This window comes from Triturus cristatus, chromosome 2_2 (assembly GCF_964204655.1).
Source record: "Triturus cristatus chromosome 2_2, aTriCri1.1, whole genome shotgun sequence".
NCBI lineage: Eukaryota > Metazoa > Chordata > Amphibia > Caudata > Salamandridae > Triturus > Triturus cristatus.
The window spans coordinates 969,179,538-969,198,676 of record NC_140582.1 but is presented as its reverse complement, the minus strand read 5'-3'; the positions used below and the strand labels follow the sequence as shown (position 1 = coordinate 969,198,676).

The window sequence follows — 19,139 nt, the reverse complement described above, 5'->3', positions numbered from 1 at the left end:
GTATGAGAGAAATGAAAGTTTCAGAAGGAGCAAAAGAGAAAAGTATAGGGAAGGAGAATGTCAACGAGGAGGCTGTTTGTAAAGTAGAGAACAAGAACAGGGATTACACAGGAAATAAAGGGGAAGTCCTGAAGTGTTTTAGATGTGGTAACCCCAATCACCTGGCTAACAATTGGCGCTGCCCTGCCCGTAATGTAGTTTGCAGGAAGTGTAATAGGAAAGGACACTTTTCAAAAGTATGTTTACGTAGGAACAAATAAAGTCCATGTAGTGGAAAACAGTGAGAGAGGGGAGGTTGAAGAAAAAAGTTACATTTTTCAGCTGGAAGATGAAAATAAGGGAGAGCAGACACAGTATCCCACATGCGAGATAGAACTAAATGGGGAAAAGTTTAGAGTGTATGCTGACTCATGCTCCCCATTCACCCTGGTGGACAAAAACAGGTTTGAGGAGAAATTTGCAAAACACAAGCTCCTACTGGAAACAGCGGACATTGCCCCCATGGGTTACAATAGGGTACCTATACCATTGGAGGGGATGATAAGAATGAGGATCTCGTTTAAGGACAGACACACAGTAGGTAAAGTGTATGTTACCAAGGAAGGGTCCAGTCTATTGGGGTGGAAACACCAGAAGGAATTGGGAATAAAGCTTGACCCGAACAACCATGAGCAGGTGTTGTTGATAGACCCTCCAGTGGTGGGGTCAAATTTAGTAAAAGAATTCCCTGAAGTATTCAGTGACAAGCTAGGGGTACTGAAAAATTACATGCATAAAATTGAGTTGAAGGAAGGATCTATTCCTGTGGTGCATAAGACTAGGTCGATCCCTTTACTTATGAGGGAACCCCTGAGACAGGAATTGGAAAAATTGGTGGAGCAAGGGGTCATACAGGAAGTAGAATGTGCGGCATGGTTGGCGCCCATTGTCATTACAAGTAAGGAGGGTGGAAAGAGCATCCGTCTATGTGTGGATCTCAGGACACTGAATGCCAACATCGTGGTGGACAGACACCCCTTACCAAGGATACACGAGATGTTGAGCACACTGCAAGGGGCTAAGTTTTTCAGTGTTCTTGACCTCTCATCGGCCTACCACCAAATCAAACTCCATCCGGAATCACAACCGTTAACGGCCTTCACCACCCCATTTGGCAACTACAAATTCTTAAGAATGCCCTTTGGGCTGGCATCTGCAGCATCGGCATTCCAAAGGGTGATGCAACACGTGTTGAAGGATTGTCCCAAATCATTGTGCTTCCAGGACGACATTCTAATCTATGGAGCTAATGAGAAGAAACACAATATGAATGCAGAAAGAGTTCTAAACAAATTAAAAGAGGTAGGGTTTACCACAAAGGAGAGCAAATGCAAAGTAGGCGTAACGGCTGTAGACTATCTGGGGCATACCATCTCAGAAGAAGGGATAAAACCAAAGATAGATCTCGTTGAAGCAGTTCGTAAAGCACCTACACCATCAAGTAAAGAAGAGGTACTATCGTTCTTAGGCCTAGCGGAATACATGGCCAAATTCATTAAGAACTTTGCAATGCTAGCCAATCCTCTTAGAGAGATCTTAAAGAAGGACATACCGTTCGTGTGGGAGAAGACACAAGAACAGGCTTTTGAGGACATAAAGGAAGCAATAGTGGCGGCACCATATATTGGCAACTTTGATGTTACAAAAGACACCATAATAACCACGGATGCTAGTGGCAAAGGCATAGGTGCTATGCTTACACAAAGAGGAGATGGTGAAGTCAAAGTGGTAGCATTTGCTTCAAGAGTACTGTCAGCGGCGGAGGCTAACTACTCTACAATAGAGAAGGAGGCATTGGCGGTATATTGGGCAATAAAACATTTCAGCTTCTATGTGTGGGGATTGCCCTTTGAAGTATGCACTGACCATAAGCCTTTAATATTCTTGTTCGGCAACAAAGTCTTGGAAAACATGACTCCGCGGATTGCGAAATGGGTGCTAGGCTTACAGGGCTACAACTTCAAGACAATGTATGTCCCGGGCCAACAGAACAAGGTGGCGGATTTTCTATCTAGAGCACCAGTAGGAAGCCATGAGGAGGAGGTCAAGAGCAATGAGGGAGTGTTAGAGGTCAAACTCCCAGCTATGACAAGGAGTCAGTGGGACTATCACCTGGAACAGGATAGCATTATCAATAGGGTGAAAGCCTGGACAATCAAAGGATGGCCCATGAAATGCAAGACTCTACCAGAGGACATACAGCCATACTGGAACGTAAGAAATGATCTGTCCATTGTAGATGGATACCTCCTCAAGTCAGGTAGGATTATACCACCAACTGGATTAAGAGGACAGATCATGGACCTTGCACATGAGGGGCACCTGGGAAGAAGCCTATGCAAGGCAAGACTGAGAGCGGAATATTGGTTCCCTGGAATGGATACACAAATGGAAGACAAGGTGAAGGAGTGCCATGCATGTGGCATAAGTGATAAAACAAGATGTATCCGGAAATCTCCGCTTAGTCCCGTGGAAGTACCATGCGCTCCATGGGACAAGTTGGGATTTGACATCACAGGCCCCATAAGGGCTAAGGGACCACAGCAATGGTACATCTTAGTACTTATAGACTACTACTCGAACTGGGTCACACACAAGTTCGTGACCAACATCAACACAAGATCATTGATTGAATTCTTGAACGATGTGTTTTCAAAGGAGGGCATCCCCTCCACCTTAGTCACGGACAATGGGGTCCAATTGGTATCGGAAGAGATGAAGGAATACCTGAAAGACATGTCTATAACACACATACGCACCCCTTTGTACTGCCCAAAAGCAAACGGAAAAGTGGAGAGGGCTAACAGGATGTTGAAAGAGTGTATACAACTAGCTGTGAAAGTGGGGAATCCTGTAGAGGGGGCTTTGAGAGACATGCTTTGGGCCTACCACACCACGCCTAGCCTCTCCACAGGTCACACGCCTTTTGAACTATTGAGGGGGAGAAGGGCGGGTTCCAAACTATCCCCCAACTGGATGATCCCCAAGAATCCGGTGGTGGTGGATCGAGAGGAAATAAGCAGGAGAATTGATGCCAGACAAGAGAAGTATAAAGGGTGGTACGACAGAAAGTGGGGGGTGCAGGAAAGATCTTTCAGAGAAGGACAAAGGGTGGTGATAAGGAGACCAACGAACCTTGGGGGCAAGGAGGAGAAGTACTATGAACCTGGGAAAATAAGAGAGGTCAAAAGAAATGTGGTCATCATGGAGGAGGGGAAAAAATGGAGCATGGACAGGGTGGCCAAGGGTCCCAGGGAAAGAGACCAAGCAGGAGAGGGTAGGTCTCTGGCCCAGAGTTCCCCAGCAGAAAGGGAGCAAGGAGGCAGGGAACTTAGGGATCGAAAACCCCCAAGTTGGCACAAGGAATTTCATATGAGTTAAAAAAACTTTACTTTGCCTTGCTATTGGGGTTTGTGTTCGTCGGGGACGTTTAGGGGGAGCTCAGGTCTTCCATAAAAAAGGGAGATGTGTTGTAATCTACCACATGGTACATTCCGGCCACCCCCATCCCCTACAGTTGTAATGTAACATTCAGAATGTTGTCATGAAGGCAGCCTTAGAATGTTGACGAGGTTGCCTTCACTTGATGTTCATGCCAGTAAGCTGAGGATGCATTTACTTCTCGACTTGAATAAATATGACTAAACATAAAGACGAAGTTTGTACTTACTTCAGTACCCCTGGTATCAAGGGCTTTGTGAGCAGAAAGGGCTCTGAGGGCTGCAGGATGTTGTATGATGCCCTCAGCGACCCCTCACCTTAACACCCACACACTGCCATTGCAGGCTGCATGTTTTGGTGCAGACCAAACTGACAAGCCGACATTGCACACATCTCTGTGTGCCATGCCCACTAACACTGCCTATGGCATGGGTAAGTCACTCCTCTAGCAGGCCTCTCACCCCTACGGCAGGGGGCACCATCCCAAAGGTGAGGGCATAGCTGCAGAAACAATATGCCCCTACATTGGCTGTGCCATTCACAGACACCGTAAGTGCAGTGAAGCCATATTGAGTACATGGCCTGGAAGTTTGTCATTACGAACTCCCCAGTTCCTTGATGGCTTTACTGAAAGGTGGGATGTTTGGTACCAAACTTCTCAGCATAATAAATCAACACTGATGCCAGTGGTGTATGTATTATAAAATGCGCTCAGAGGGCATCTTAGACATGCCCCCTGAAAAACCACCAACCTCTAGTGTATTTGCTGGCTGGTCCCTGCGAGCCAGCCACCACCAGACAGTTTTCTGACCTCATTGGGTGAGAGCCTTTGTGCTCTCGGAGGCCAGAAATAAAGCCTTCTGTGAGTAGAGGAGCTTCGCACCTTCCCATGGCAGGAACAGCAACACTTGGCTGTGAGCCACAAAGGCGCTCACCTTGTGAAGTACTGATTAGGGTAGTTCCAACCAGTACCAGTACCCCCCCCCCCCCACTCCATCAAAGCACAACTTTTGGCAGCAGGACAGGCGGGAAAATTAGTAAGCGTGTCCACCTTAGCCTGGCACACCCCTAAGGTCGTCAGGAGCTGAGGTGAACCCCCTCTCTTACGAATTCTCAATTTTGAATTGGAGAATTAGGCCCAATAGGAAAAGGGATGTGCCCCTCTCCTCAAAGCCCCCAAAGGGAGTAGTTACATTTAAGGCACATTGGCTATTGCCCCCGACCTCAGTAACGCCCTTAAATTTATTATTTAAGGGCACCCCTGAACCTTGTTCCTCGGATTCGATGACTTACGAAGAAGAAGGACCGAAGAGCCGTGCAGCAGTGGAGAAGAAGGCGATGAGGACTTACTTGGCCACAGCTCTATTGGCCTTTCTCCTCCTCCAGCGACCCTGCTCCAAGAAACCACCGTGGCCCACCACAGCCAGCAACCTCTGAGATCCCGGGGGACGTGTGCAGCCTTCAACAAAGACTTTTGTCTCCCATCGACACCAGATTTGTCCAGCAAAAAACAAACCCAAGGACACCGGATCCAGGCAGATCCACAACACTTGGTTCAGGCGGCCACCAACCCCCTCAAGTCTCCCTGGCGATCCTGACCTGAGATCTAGCGTTGGATGACCTCTCTTGACCTTCCTCACAGTGCCTGCAGCCTCAACCTGAAGGGTCCCCCCGACCGAATCTGGTGAGAGAAACCCTTGCACCCGCAGGCCCCAGCCCCCAGGAGTGTCCAACCGACGGTGTCCTGGCAGGTACTTACCTGTAACCGGTGCCTCTTCAAGGTGCCCCCAGCCTCCATAGAATAACATAGGGCCCAGTGACCGCTGCACCCGGCCACTGTAGTGCCTCTGGAGGTGCAGTACCTACCTTGGTCTGACCCTTGCCCAGTGTTGACCAAAACCCCCGGAATCTGAATCTCAAAATCGTTTACTTACCTGCAAGTTACTCACCTGTCTTTCCTCTCATAGGAGTTGCATTGGTTTCTCACTGTATTGTACTAAGTGTGATTCTGAATACAAAGTATTTTTGTCTGTATTGAAAAGCATTCCATGCATATGTAAAGTGTTGTTTGATGCTATACAAACCTTTTGCCAGAAATTTGAAAGTATTGCATAAAAGTCTATTTACCTGTAACTGAGTTCAACTTGGTTCCTAGAAATAAAAGTGACTCCGGGCCAATGTTTGTAAAAAATATATAGTCAGACATTGAGTGTGTGTTCCTGCCTTGGATATGTATGTACACAAAATGCATTCACACTACCCTCTGATAAGCTAAGCTGATAAGCCCAGCTACCACTAAATTGAGAGTAATCCTTTGCTATGCCTTTGGGGACTTACTGGGCTCTGCGCACACTATATCTCTTTTTGATATAGTATACAGAGAGCTAGCTTCCTACACATATTTCTAACTTTGTCCCAACTTGCTGCCCTGTACCTAGCATAATATAAGTTCTTTCAATGACATTTTGATGAGGGAGGAGAGAGATAAGGGATTTTCGAACAACTCTGATCTAGTCAACACAAGAGTTGAGCCCTTGCTCTCCCTCAGCCAAGGAATGTCAAGCCCCCAGTCAAGGAGCAGACGATTCTCAATGATTGCTCTGTTTAATGCCAAAGCCTCATTGGTCCAAACTCACCGACACAACATATGAGCGCAGGACCATATTTTGTACTCCAAGGGGATTAACCCCAACTTACTAAGACAAATAAGAGTGGCAGTGGTCTGGGAAAGGGAAAGCAAGCGGCAGGCAAGCCTATTTTCACCTATGTGTAACCCAGATACTTTGTTAAAGCCCCAAACCCGAGCCCTGTAGATAACCATACTAAGACATTTCGAACAGTGTTTTTAAGATCTTTAAGCAAATGTCTGAACAACAGGGACACCCATCAATGTGGTGTGAAATGACTTTGGTGAACCCACCAGAAAGGCCACTCAATACAACTTCTTGCAGACTGATTTCAACTAGAAAGACTGTAAAATATGTCTTTTCACACACTGACTCTCTAGCAAAGAAGGGGGACTAGCGGGCTTGTTAACGGGGTCCAGCATACGTGCCCAGTCAATACTTTATATGAAAAGTACACTGTTCCCCAGGGCGGACAACGTATTAAGGAGGTTCGGAGAGGGAAATCCTCCTTGTCGGATCTTAAGTCTTCACACTCTCAGCAAGCTAGGTGTCATACTTTATCATATGGACTTGCTCCTCGTTGGGTCGGTGCTGCAATACCCGACGGGCACCCATAAAGGGGCTCTTTAGCGGAGATCTTTTGTTCCTGACATATGATGCGTGGGTGTGAGGGCCCTAAAAAACAGTGTAGATGTGGTGTGGGTGAGTGACATTTAAAAAGGTTGGATAATCCAGATAAACTTTTTATTAGGGTGGTTACCCACCTTCTTAAAAGCAGACAGAGTGGCCGCTCTCTGGCTCTATGGTCCAGTGGAGCTTACCTCATCTCTTATAGTGTGGTCGACATGTTTCATGCATTGTGGTCAATACTGATCCATTGCATTTCATCAGGACTTAGTGTTTATACTATCTACACGTGGTGGTGGGAAAGGAGACTCCTACCTACCACACTTCATGGATGCGAGCGCGAAGTCCCGCCAATCCTTGTGGTAACCTAACTGAAGGGTAAAACTCACTCCATTCGGTATTTTGGGCTCCAGACACCAGACTCGTGGTGTCCTGTCCACATTGGACGTGCGCCGGTAAACCTCCCGCGCGCCGAGCCACAAAATCCAGCTTTTGCGGCTCGGCGTGCTCTCCCAACCTCTTTAATACATTGTCCACCCTGGGGAACAGCGTACTTTTCATGTAAAGTTTTCACACACTGACACATCACGTTTTTCTCTTCACCTCTCATCTAAAAAACGCACAGACAAACCTTGACCTCATCATCCAAGAAACTTTGTAAAGGGGAAGTTTTAAATCCGATGCTGCAAGTCACACAGTTCTAGATCAGACACATTATTATCATCCTTGGGCACAAGACCTCCTTGTGTGCTTACAGCTTGTGACATCGGATTTCCTTGGAGCTCTTCCTCGCTATCACCCTCGACAGACACACAAATACAGCAAGAACCTCTTGCAATGCACACACCCCACACATAAGGCACAACCAAACCGCTAAACACAGTTATCACATCCCACACTGTCAACACAACCCACATTCCACAGAAGCAGTGCTCATTCACATCCCGAGCACACACATACACCCACAAGCAATACACACTCCTCACATCTCACACTGGCAACGCAATCCACTTTGCACAGAAAAAGCACTCATTCACATCTGGAGGACACACATATGCCCACAAGCAACACACATGCCCCTTAGTGCCAAAGAATTTTCACAGGTGCCACCGACAGCTTAAGTGAATAGATCATGAGAAGGTTTAATAAAAACAACTTTGTTTGGAAGGCCAAAGGGCCTGATTACCACTTGGGGTTAAGGTACAGACTTCTGGATGCAAGGATTTGAGGCCACATGTACGACTGTTTTTAGCAGTTGCCCACGGAGATTTGGGCCATTTGTGACCACTAAAAAGGATTGTAGCAGGTATTAACCCTATTTTGCTAGTTGGTAACCTGTTACCTACTCCCAAAATAGGGTTTGCAAGTCGCTATTGGGAAGAAGTGTTTCAAAGGGGGTCCCTTCCTAATAGCGAGTCACAAGGGCATGTACGATTCTTTTGAGACCGGATTGCGGTCGCAAAACAATCTCAGTTTACTGCCTACTTCAAGTAGGTGGTACACCACTTACAAACGGTAAAGGGGTCCCCTGGAGACAACTTCCCCTTTGTAAATGCCAGTGAAATCGTTTTTTTAATGGACCACTGCCTGCTCCTAAAAATTGAAACAGAGACGTTTCATTTTTGTTTTTGAAACGCATCCCGTTTTCCTTTGAGGAAAACGGGCTGCATTTAAAAAACAAAGTAGCTTCATTAGAAAAGTAAACACAAGCATGGGGGGTCTGCTGTCCCCAGCAGGGCACCATCCCAGTATTATTGTTCATTCCCAACGGGTTGCAAAATTGCGACCTGAGTCATGAATATTCATGAGGCAGGTCATTTGTGACCCCATTGGGAATCACAAAATGTGTCTCAGACACATTAGTACATTTCCTTTTGCAACTCGTAAATTGTGAGTTGCAAAAGGAATCGGTCATACATTTGTCTCTAATTTCTTTTTCAATGTCTGAATTTATATATGTTTACGTACTTGGATTAGTGTTATACAGTGTTCACGTGCATTTCAAAGTGGGTTATGTTCTAAGAAAAGAAAACATTTGTTCTCCTTTCATGGTCCATGTCCTAGGTCTGCCTCCAATTCCTGCTTCGACTCCAAGAACAACAAACTTTGCAGAATCCTCTATGCGGGAACGGATGAGAGAGAAATTAAAAGCTGCAAGGGTGAGAAGTATATCATATAATACATTTAAATATGGTACAAAAATGTTTTGATTTCCGCATGCCCATTACATACTCATTTTCTTTTCTAGGTTTTAGGAGTGCATAAAAGTATTATTTTAATGGTATTCTAAAAATTCACTTGGTGATCATATCCTTCATGTACTTTACAACAATAGTATAGCAGTGAAAAGATACCATCAAATTCCACTACCTTATCAATATGACGATTAACAGCGTCCTTCTGGCCATACAGAAAGCAAGAAAAATAACAATATATCCTTTGGTTGGCAAATACTGAGAGAACTCTTAATCATTCACACACCTAAAACACACACATTCAATCATGGGGGATACAGTACCAATTGAAAACGCAGTGTGCCAGTACACCAGAAAAATATTGGAAATGTTATGTATCAATTTATTAAAAGCAAATGACACAATTGTAACAAATTAAAAAACAGTTAATCATACATATAATATATATTATGTTCAAGATAAAAAAATCACACTATAAATAAACAAATGAACAAACTCAACAACAATTAGACGAGAGTCATAAGTGTAGTGTCTTAATACTCTCGTTACATTTCTGTATTTGTTTGTAAATATTTTCTAGTTTAAAATATTTACTTTTTATAAATGTATTATTTTATTTTCTATATTATTTGTAGTTTTTTGCTATATGTAATTAATATTGTAATATGTTTTCTTTTTATATATTTATTATATTTGTTTCTTTTTCTAAATATAGTTTACTTTTTATGATTTTTTTGAATTTTTCTAATGTTTTTTATTTTTGTTTTAATACAACTCCAAGTGTAGCAGATCCAATACCCCTTCCTGTAGGTTTTATTTCATTGTGCAGAAAGCTACCCAGCTTGTCTTTATTGCCCATACAATTGATGTCAAACTGCCTACTTGAATGCATAGTTCGATATGGATCTCATAGAGGTTTCTATTAGGTAGAGGCAACCAGTGAGGAAGACCACTTTTGGTATAGTTACTCTTTCAATCACTGAGTGAGACGGTGTTCCAGAACTAGATTGCTGCTTTTAGAGCATTAATCTATTTGCTCATGTTGTATGTATATTGTTTCATGAGGCATGTGTTACTGTTATTCCTGAACTTCTCCTTCTCCCAGCTTCATCTCAGCTCCTGCAGGCTCCTGGGAGGCTCCATGGCCAGAGCGCCTGTTCGGAATAGATTAGACTTGTTCTGATTAATTTGTAGGCATCAAACACTCTAGAAGAATTCAGGTTAGGTTAGAAGCGAGGGAACTGAGAGTCTGGGCTGGCTCAAATAAATCAGTGCTGCAGCAGAATACAGAGAGAGAATGTAGGTAGTGTCTCCCATCTTTATTTCTCAGTCCGTCTGCACCCCCCTAAGATTTATAGCCAGAGGTTCTACCGCAAGTGCAAAGCACAGGGGCACCCCTGACTAGAGCTCAGCCAGACCCTCCACCTTTCAGGTGTTTTTAACTTGAGCTGTAGAGTCAGTCTACTGTAGCTGGATCCAGCTTAAGTAGTATGGGCGGCAGCTCATCGTGTACTTCTGCACACCTATCGCTAGGTTTTCTGGGAGCTAGAGCCTGGAACAAACTCCCCTCCCAGATGCGTCAGATCCCCTCTGAAATCCTATTTCGCAAGGCCCTCAAAACCTGGATTTTTAATGCGCCTGACACGTTAGTCCTAAAACTAATCTAACCTAACTCTCCTTAGTTCTTTCTGTCAGCACTTTCCCTTTCTTTTTCCAATGACACTCTCACCACTAGCGCCAAGATGCTCCTTGGAGTGTAAGCCGCGCTTTACAAAAACTACAAAAACTACATCATATCATCAGGAAATTCCAACTTAGGGTGTAAAAAAGCTTCTTCGATGTCCAGAGCTGCCACTGCAAATTCCTCTTAGGAGGAGTTTGTGGTGTGTAATATACGTGTGAGCCTGCAGATTTTCAACTGTGTGCTGCAAGTTAGGACAAATCCGCAATGGTCTTTGTGTGTGAAGGTGCCCACCACCCTATGTAACCTGTGAGCTAGCACCTTGCATAGTATCTAAATGGATTAGTTGATCATGTTCAATGACATTTTTGATGACGAGTCACTGTGGGGTCCCTGATGGGTTTTATCATTCTAATGATGCCCTTTCTTAGGGTCTCCGGAAGTGCCTGTCTGCTTGTCCTTGTTGTAGGGCTCAAGTAGTTTCACTGATAGTTGATGTGTCAGGGCCCTGATAGAGTTCAGTCAGAAACCTTTTGCTTTTGGATGCGTTTACCCTGGGCATAAACTCTATAGCCTCCTTCATTTCCTATTGCTGGATCTCCAACTCTAAATCCTGAGTCTTAGACTCAGTGGCTCTGGGTAGATTCATTCCATTGGTAACCAGATAATCTGCTACAGAAACCAAAGCCTGGGGCCTTGTACATGACATCTTGGTGGTGGTCTGTATAGGTTTTACAATGCTATCTTTATCATTTCCACACTGCAAAGACAGAGTCATACATTAACTTAACTATCAATAATGAGAGACAGGCCAAAAGCAAAAACTAACACCCTAATGCTAACAAACCTATGGAAACTACAGAATGAACAAAAATTGGGGGGCCCTACTTTTGCTTATAAGTCTGGGGGACAGGGTACACAAGGCAATATAAGACAAGAAAGAATCTCCCCTCATACAACCTGTATTTCTTATATATGAACGTTTTTCATTACTCACATCTATGGTCCAGCAATACCCCATATTCTCATTTTTAATTTGTTAAAAACACAACTTATCAAAAAAAATTAAATAGATTTTTTTTAAACGTTTCTACTTAATAAGCAAATCATTAATAGCACGAAGTTACCCAACTTAACTTCAAACTGTAATATACGGAATATTTTACATTTCATTGAGCACACATAATTAATGACAGCGCATTTAAATTAGGAAAACAAACCCCTCCGCCCCTCACGTCACGTACCATCACACATACTTACAGACTCATTCGCACATTAAAACAAATGACCCAAAACTTTCAAACTAATCCAAAGAGTTTTCTTTGTGCATGTTTCCCCAATCTCTAATGTCTGCACTAAAGCTATCTTTATCTTTTCCACTCTGTAAAGGCACAGTCATACATGGGCTTGACCATCAATAATGTGATACAGCCCATAAACAAAAACCATACCCTTAAAACTAACAAGCCATTGGATACTACAGAATTAATAAAAATGGTGTTACCCTAAATTTGCTTATAGATCTGGTGGACAGGGCACACAAGTCCCTTACAAGTTGTAGGATGAGTTCCTCTCTTCTGTTTTCTAGCTGGTTGGTCAGGTCTCTCAAGGATTGAAGCAGGTTTGTTACTTCCGATTTTAACTCCCCCACTGTATTTTTCAGTTTCCAGCAAACGTTCAGAAACTATCCATAGGTCTGTACTCAGCAAGTTGACTTCTAGTGGGATGGCATCCATTTTTGTTCTCTAGCATTTGGCGCGACCTCTCAATCACCGGTAGGATCTGCGCTTCAGTGGCGTCCTAATAAGTGACTGAAATCTTAGAGTCAACCTGATTTTCACAGGTGTATCTCCCCTGGCACTGGCTAGATATTGTCCCATTTGTGGCTGCTGGGTCATTATGGAAACTTTTTTGTCGCCATTTTCAGTTTGCTTTTTAGTGATGCCTGTCAGATTGCCTGGTAGCTGAGTGGCTAGGGATCACCTATTACCTGGCAAGGTATGAGTAACAGTTGTCTGGTCGCTCCCTGGCAGGTGCAGGTGTAGGGTGGTGGGGGATTTGTTGATTGGAGGCAAATGATGCTGTCCACCCAGGAGTGGGTGGTCAGCAGGGACCCACCTTCAAGGTGAGTGCCAGGGCCGGCAAGGCATGACTCCCAGTCTCTCCCTGTTTATCGCGTTTACCATGGGGAGGCAGATCAAGCTATTGTTTTCCAAGTTGGGGGGGGGGGGTCAGAGGCAAAATGATGGTATCTACTGGTCATCCACCCTTCCAGTCATCCCATGCCCTTGCAGCTGAGTCATTCTACAGTGATGTGCAGAATGGTGGGTGTGTGGAGGCACCCTGACGCACCGCAGTCCAGAGAGGGACTCCACCAAGACCTCTCCCCAGCCTGGGTGGGTCTGACCATCCAGTTTCTACTTTCTTGTGGTTGCTATAGATGCAGTCCTCCTGGCTCCCAGGAGTGGAGTAGCATGCCCCCTACTTGGGTCTTGTAAGGTCCAACCCCCAGCCCGAAGCAGAGAGGGCGTGGAGTTTCCATTATTCAGTCTTCATCTGTTTTCCTCATCTCTTAGTTACAAAAAAATCAATCACAATTATGCTGCATAATAATATGCAATATATAATATGTGATCACTTAATTGATTTGGGCAGTTAAAGATACTTAAGATGTAACTTATAAAGTTGTACTGCTCAGTCATGCATGTCTCATAAATAAGCATTGTATATTTTATTCACTGGTGTTCATTTTTATTATGTACTGAAGTCAAAAGCAGAGAGTGCTTTGGAGCAACAGACAGAAAGCCTACCACCAAGGAGGATTTCAAGCATCAGAAACAGAGCAGCCACCACTAAGTCTGGCAAAGGGGTAAGAAATCATGACGTTTCGTGAATGCAGTGTGTGTGATAAGCTGACACACTATGTCAAACACATGGTAACTAGAGTTGCTGTATATTTTTTCAAACTATGTTTGGCCCAGATTCACTTTTCCAAAATCTGCTGGCTTTTGAGGCTGGTGTAAGCATGTTATTTTGTTGATGGTGTTCTAAAGTCTTTAACAGATTGTTAAACTGAATGTAACAATACCTGTAGTGCTACTACAACATGCAATAATTTCTGCCCTTGATTCAAACCAAAAATGTATAATTCTAAAGCAAACCTCCATTGCTTCTGCATGGCTAATTAGGACTATTCTCCAAAAGCAGTCAAATCCCTTTTTAAGATTGTGTTAAATCGAGAATCACAGCAAAGTCATTCGCAACTCAAACGATTCTTGACCACAATGAAACTCGCCAGCTAAGACCTAAAACCGTGAGCCATGAATCTGGGATACGATTGCGTAAAGTCTCTGTTAGACTACCACCCTATAGGGGATGAAGAACGTGTTAATGTCCAATGACACCGGAGACAGAAAGCTTCTCTTTGTTTCATCTTTGCTTCCATAGGTAGCAGAGGAAATATGGGTAATGTCTTGATCTGGCCTTAGGTTGTGCATGCTGGTTCCTTGGTATCATTTATACCATACACTTGTTTACAATTGTATGCATTATAAACTGGAGAAATGTACAGTGCCTGTGTTTATACATGTGTATATTGTTCAGTCTGGTTAAATCATGAAATGCTTCAATACATGTTTTCCCAATCGAAAAAAAGCTAGAAATGCTCAGAGCTATGTCCATCTCATTTGCAAATTCATTGCTTGTGACCTATAGCTTCCTTTTCTGGGAGTTTTTTTTCTCATCAGTATTCATGAGTCTCGAAGCAATACACCCCAATCAAACAGAGGCATTTATTTCTAAAAGCTGTTACCATAGTGCAGCTGCACAAACAGTGCTGCTAGCTAGGATCTTGTAATCTATATAATAATAAGACAAATAGTGCTGTTCCTAATCAATGTATATCCACCTCTTTTTTTCCATAACCCATTAAAGCATAAAATCATATATTTTGAGACTCTGGTCAAATAAATAGTTTCATTTGTATTCACTGATTTACATAATTTCTACCTGTAAGTTTGCTTGGAAAAAACATGTAGAAATATTTATATTACGAAGTAAGATGTAAAAAGGTTATATATTGAGCCGTTTCATAGATATAATCCATTCCATGCTGTGGGGGAGTGGCTTGCGTCTGAGAGAGATGGCCGCCTAGCTTGTCTGCTCCGTCGTTCATTACTGTCCATCGAGTGCCTAACATGACCCACAAGACATTTGACAAGACATGTTGGGGGCTGATTTCCAAGGCTGTTCCCCAGCACCCCGTAGCACTCAAAATTCAGCTTTTGCCAGGGTACGGCGTCTTTTTCTACTCACCCCCTGGTTCTTCGACAGATTCAACATGGCATCCACCATCGTACCAGAGGCACCTGTGTTCAGAACACTGCGGCCGCATGATATTTGTTGGGGTAAACGGCATGGAAGAAAGGGGGCCCCTGACCCAATCAAGTGAACGCCTGTTCTGCGACAACACTTGGGAGCATGTTTGGGAGCATGCTACCGGCACGGCGATGGCAAATCATGGAGCTAAGTACTTGCGTTCCAATTCCCAGTCATTTACCTGGGCCCCGGGGATCATAAAGCTTCATCCTGCCAACTCCCACACAGCATATCCTCCTGGAGCGCCCCAATTGCGCTAACCCCATCACTCAATTGCGCATGGGTTAAATTTGACGTTCAAAGTGACTATTTGATCTAGGATAAGCTACTGAGATCACAGTAGCCCTGGGGCCTAGTACCAAAACGTGAACATCTAACTTGAAGGGTGGGTCTCTTGCATAGGGAATTTTGTCATACTTCCTTATTCTGGTGCAATTACGACGTACATAAAACTTTTCAGCCCCCAGTGACCACCTCCTGCTTATCCCGGCAACACACCTAATGCTCTAGCCCAGTGCACGGACTCTCTCTGCCATACTAACCATCTTCAGATCGGACTCCACAACGACTTCAAGGGTCTCACAAACAGACTTCTAGAAGCTAAATCACAAATCAGTGCTTTGGAAGACTCTAACACGTCGAAGCAAAAACACTCAGAACTAGCAAACGGATCGATGAGAACACTGGCGAGGGAACTATCAGAGCTTGAAGACTGGAACCGTAGAGGCAACCTGTGTTTTTTCGGAAAAAAATGACCTTTCCCTTATGGAATTTTATAGTTTCATGAGACTTATGAGCACTGTCGGGAAGCTGCCGAGACCTCACCCCCTAGACCTTCCGGGGCTACTAGGTAATTTTATGGGTTGCGCCATTAAGTCTCACACCTATATAAATCACTAGAACCTTCTAGAAAGCACTCACTTAAGACCCTAATAAAGAATTGGCTTCCACATGTATCTTTGGCCCATTCCACTCACTTCACGGATACAACATGGAACAGAATCTGACATTCCCCTTTCATGCCAAAAATATCTCCGGCCCTAGCCCAGTCCAGGTTTTGGGCAATACACAAGATATATTGGACACCGTCCAAATTACCTGAATTGGGGCTTATTTCAACAGACAGCTGTTGGCGCTGCTATGAGAATGTTGGTTCGCTTGAGCACAGTTTCCTCTTGTGTAAAGTAGTTCAACCCCTCTGGTCCAGAATACAACAGATAATTGAAGATATTTTTAAGGTACCATTTATGTCCTCATTTCGGAAGGTGACTCTATGAATTGCATCCCACCCACACCCCATTGACCTACCAGAACATCACCTACTGTTAATAGATCTGATGTTAACGCTGGGTGTTAAAATGATATTAGTGGAATGGAAGCCCTCTGACAAGGTCCCTTTCAATAAATGGTGGAATACATTAGCTGAACTAGAAGCACAGATAACATAATGTACAGGAGGCTACATAACACACCCAGCGTGAGACGCCTCTGGACTTCCTTTGACATCTATCTACAAAAAGCCAAGCCATCAAGAACAGCTTACATCCACATAGTCCTTTGAGTTGACCTTTCACCTAGCCAGTGTGTATCTCAGATACACTCCTTCTTGGCCTGCCTGGCTTACTGTCATCAGCGGATACCCCTTCCCCATTATCTTTTCTCTATCCTTTGTTTCCACTCGCTGCGGCCTCCCCCTTTTAGGTCTCGCCTGACCGAGCGCATGCGCTGGTCTGGCGAGACTTTTTGAGAGGGCTCCAAAAAGTGCTACCAGGCCAGCCTAGAGCCACAGTGCATGGGCGCGGGCGACGCGCTTGACCGTAATTACTTTCACTTTCGCGGCCACTTTGATGTTTTATCGCGATCACTTTCGCGGCCGCACGGCCGCTTGTTTTTTGTTCATTTCAGTATATCCATTCCAGCGGAATCTAGCATATTCAGTGTTGAATACTGAACGTGGGCTTACTGGTAAAACAGTTTCCTGCACAGTACATACAGGTTCCACCCTAGCACTTTGTTGCCCTTATACAGAGAGTTTTTTCCTGCATGGTGGTGTTTTTCACGCTGGTTCCTGAATTCAGGAAATACTGTTCCTGAAGCATTTAATTCTTGGAAGATGACCTTCATGATTAATCCTTCTATTATCTAAGACTTAAGCACTTCATTTACACACGCCGCTACTGTCAGTCATTTGTAGCTAGATTTCAGAAGGTTTGGTTGCACTGGTATACACTTAATTTGGGTACATATTTGCCTTGGAGAAACAACAGAATTGTGCTATGCCCAGCCACTTTTATTGCTTCTGCAAGATTCAGAGAGGCTGTTAGGGTTTCGGGCTCCTCGGAGCTGACTGGACACCCATTAGGTAATATGATTTTGTATCCATCCATCCCGCTTGGTTGACTACACCCCACTTTCACTTTTTGAGACCGAACTTTCCTGCTCTCTTTATTGTCAGAATGCCGGTACCCCAACTCCTCTTTTCATGCAATGCTTAGTTTTGTCTCTGCCTAGACTCCCTATACAGTGCTTGACTCTAGGCTAGCTGGCCGGCTGCTCTCTTTAGCTCGCTCCATAAGATGTACTTCTCCCTTTCTCTCTAAACATCATAAACTCCATCCCTTCTCCCATCCTCCGTGTGAGATTTAATTCTCTCCCTCTCAATGATGTCTGCTCTCTCCAACACTGCTCACACATAGCTTCCTCCATACCTAGGGCGCCTGCAATCTCCCCCTCCCACAATAGAGTGCCCATCTGTCTTCACATCTCACTCCATGCCTGGGCTGTCTCTTCGACTCTCAGTGGAATGCATGCAGCAGTCTCGCTCCCTAGGCCACGTCCTCTCACATCACTCCCTAGACCACGTCCTCTCACATCGCCCTTTAAAGTGTGTAGATAGGCAGTGCTTTAAGTGGGCAGGTACTCAGTACCTGCACTACTTTCATTTGTAAGGGCCAGTGCTGGCACCTTTCAGCACTTCTATAGTTTTAATAGGAGAGTACTGGCACTTCCCAGCAACAAACGTGTGCTCTGGACTTCTATATTTCCATCTCAAGCACTGGGTATAGATACCACCCTCATCGGTTTCTCCCACAGATACCCTGTGTTCCTCCTTCCATGGACAGCGAGCCCATTTCATCAGCCACAGACACACTCTGCGCAAATATAACTTGACAGCTTTCAGCACTATGATTAGTGTCTCACACGGCCTATCGATCATCACCCCATGTCCCGAGCCAGTGACCCCAGCTGACATTACAAAGTCACCCCAGCTGACATTACAAAGTCACACCAATGTGCTTTTGTCAGCATTTACAATGCAATAGGTCTCGCATTTACGCGATTTTCAGCTATTGACATTGCACATAACAATGCCTTTTATTTTTGTTTTTAAAACGTAAATAAAAGGCATTGTCATTTATTATACCAATAGCTTAAACTTGCGTAAGTGCGAGACCTATTGCATTGCAAATGCTTGTTTTCTTTCCTACTTTGACACCGTACATTCTGCAGGAGACATTATATTTATTGTCCCTCTGGGGTGCTCACTTGTTTAATCTTAAAATGTCAGTAATATTGTAACTCACTTTGTTTTTTGTTTTTTAACACTGATTTGTAGTCGCTCTTCTTTATCTGAAGTTTTTGTTCACTAACTTTAACACTGTATATGATTACCTTGGCTTTGTTCTGCCACCTTCTGCTGACATGTACGGTGTGTTCTTTATTAAGCTTCAAATTTCAATAAAATTGGTTGAAATAAAAAAAAAATACATGCCATGCTTTTCCCGTTAATTTTCCGTGTAACAGAATTAACATTAACAATTAGTGTGGCCCTCATAGTTCTGGAGATTGGAGACGTTGATGAGGGAGTATGAGCACACTTCCCCTGCCCTCATTTACCAGGGTTCTACAGGAATTCAGCACTACATATCTCATGTGAAGGTGGCACCCTATGATATCACTGGAAAAGCCGAGTGACGTGAGCACTGGAAGAATATTGATTTTTCAGAAGGAGCTGACAAGGAGGATTTACTTAAATTTTCTCCTTCTCCCTGTAGCACAATTAGGTTGTTTGCAGTTAGTGTGTCACTGTCAGGGGCCTTGTGTCTTGAGAAGCAGGTGTGACAGAGGGGCATGGTAACTGTTCCTTTCTAG

The 19,139-nt window shown here is 44.1% G+C and overlaps 1 protein-coding gene across 1 annotated transcript in view; it reads left to right on the top strand.

Annotated features, from left to right (window-relative positions):
- The window catches only part of CC2D2A (coiled-coil and C2 domain containing 2A), a 415,347-nt gene that overhangs the window by 64,532 nt on the left and 331,676 nt on the right, over nucleotides 1-19,139 (top strand). Inside the window, exons 4-5 of the mRNA XM_085642396.1 lie at nucleotides 8,799-8,893; nucleotides 13,378-13,479. Coding sequence (XP_085498522.1) covers nucleotides 8,799-8,893; nucleotides 13,378-13,479 — 197 coding nt within the window. The remainder of the gene's footprint in view (nucleotides 1-8,798; nucleotides 8,894-13,377; nucleotides 13,480-19,139) is intronic.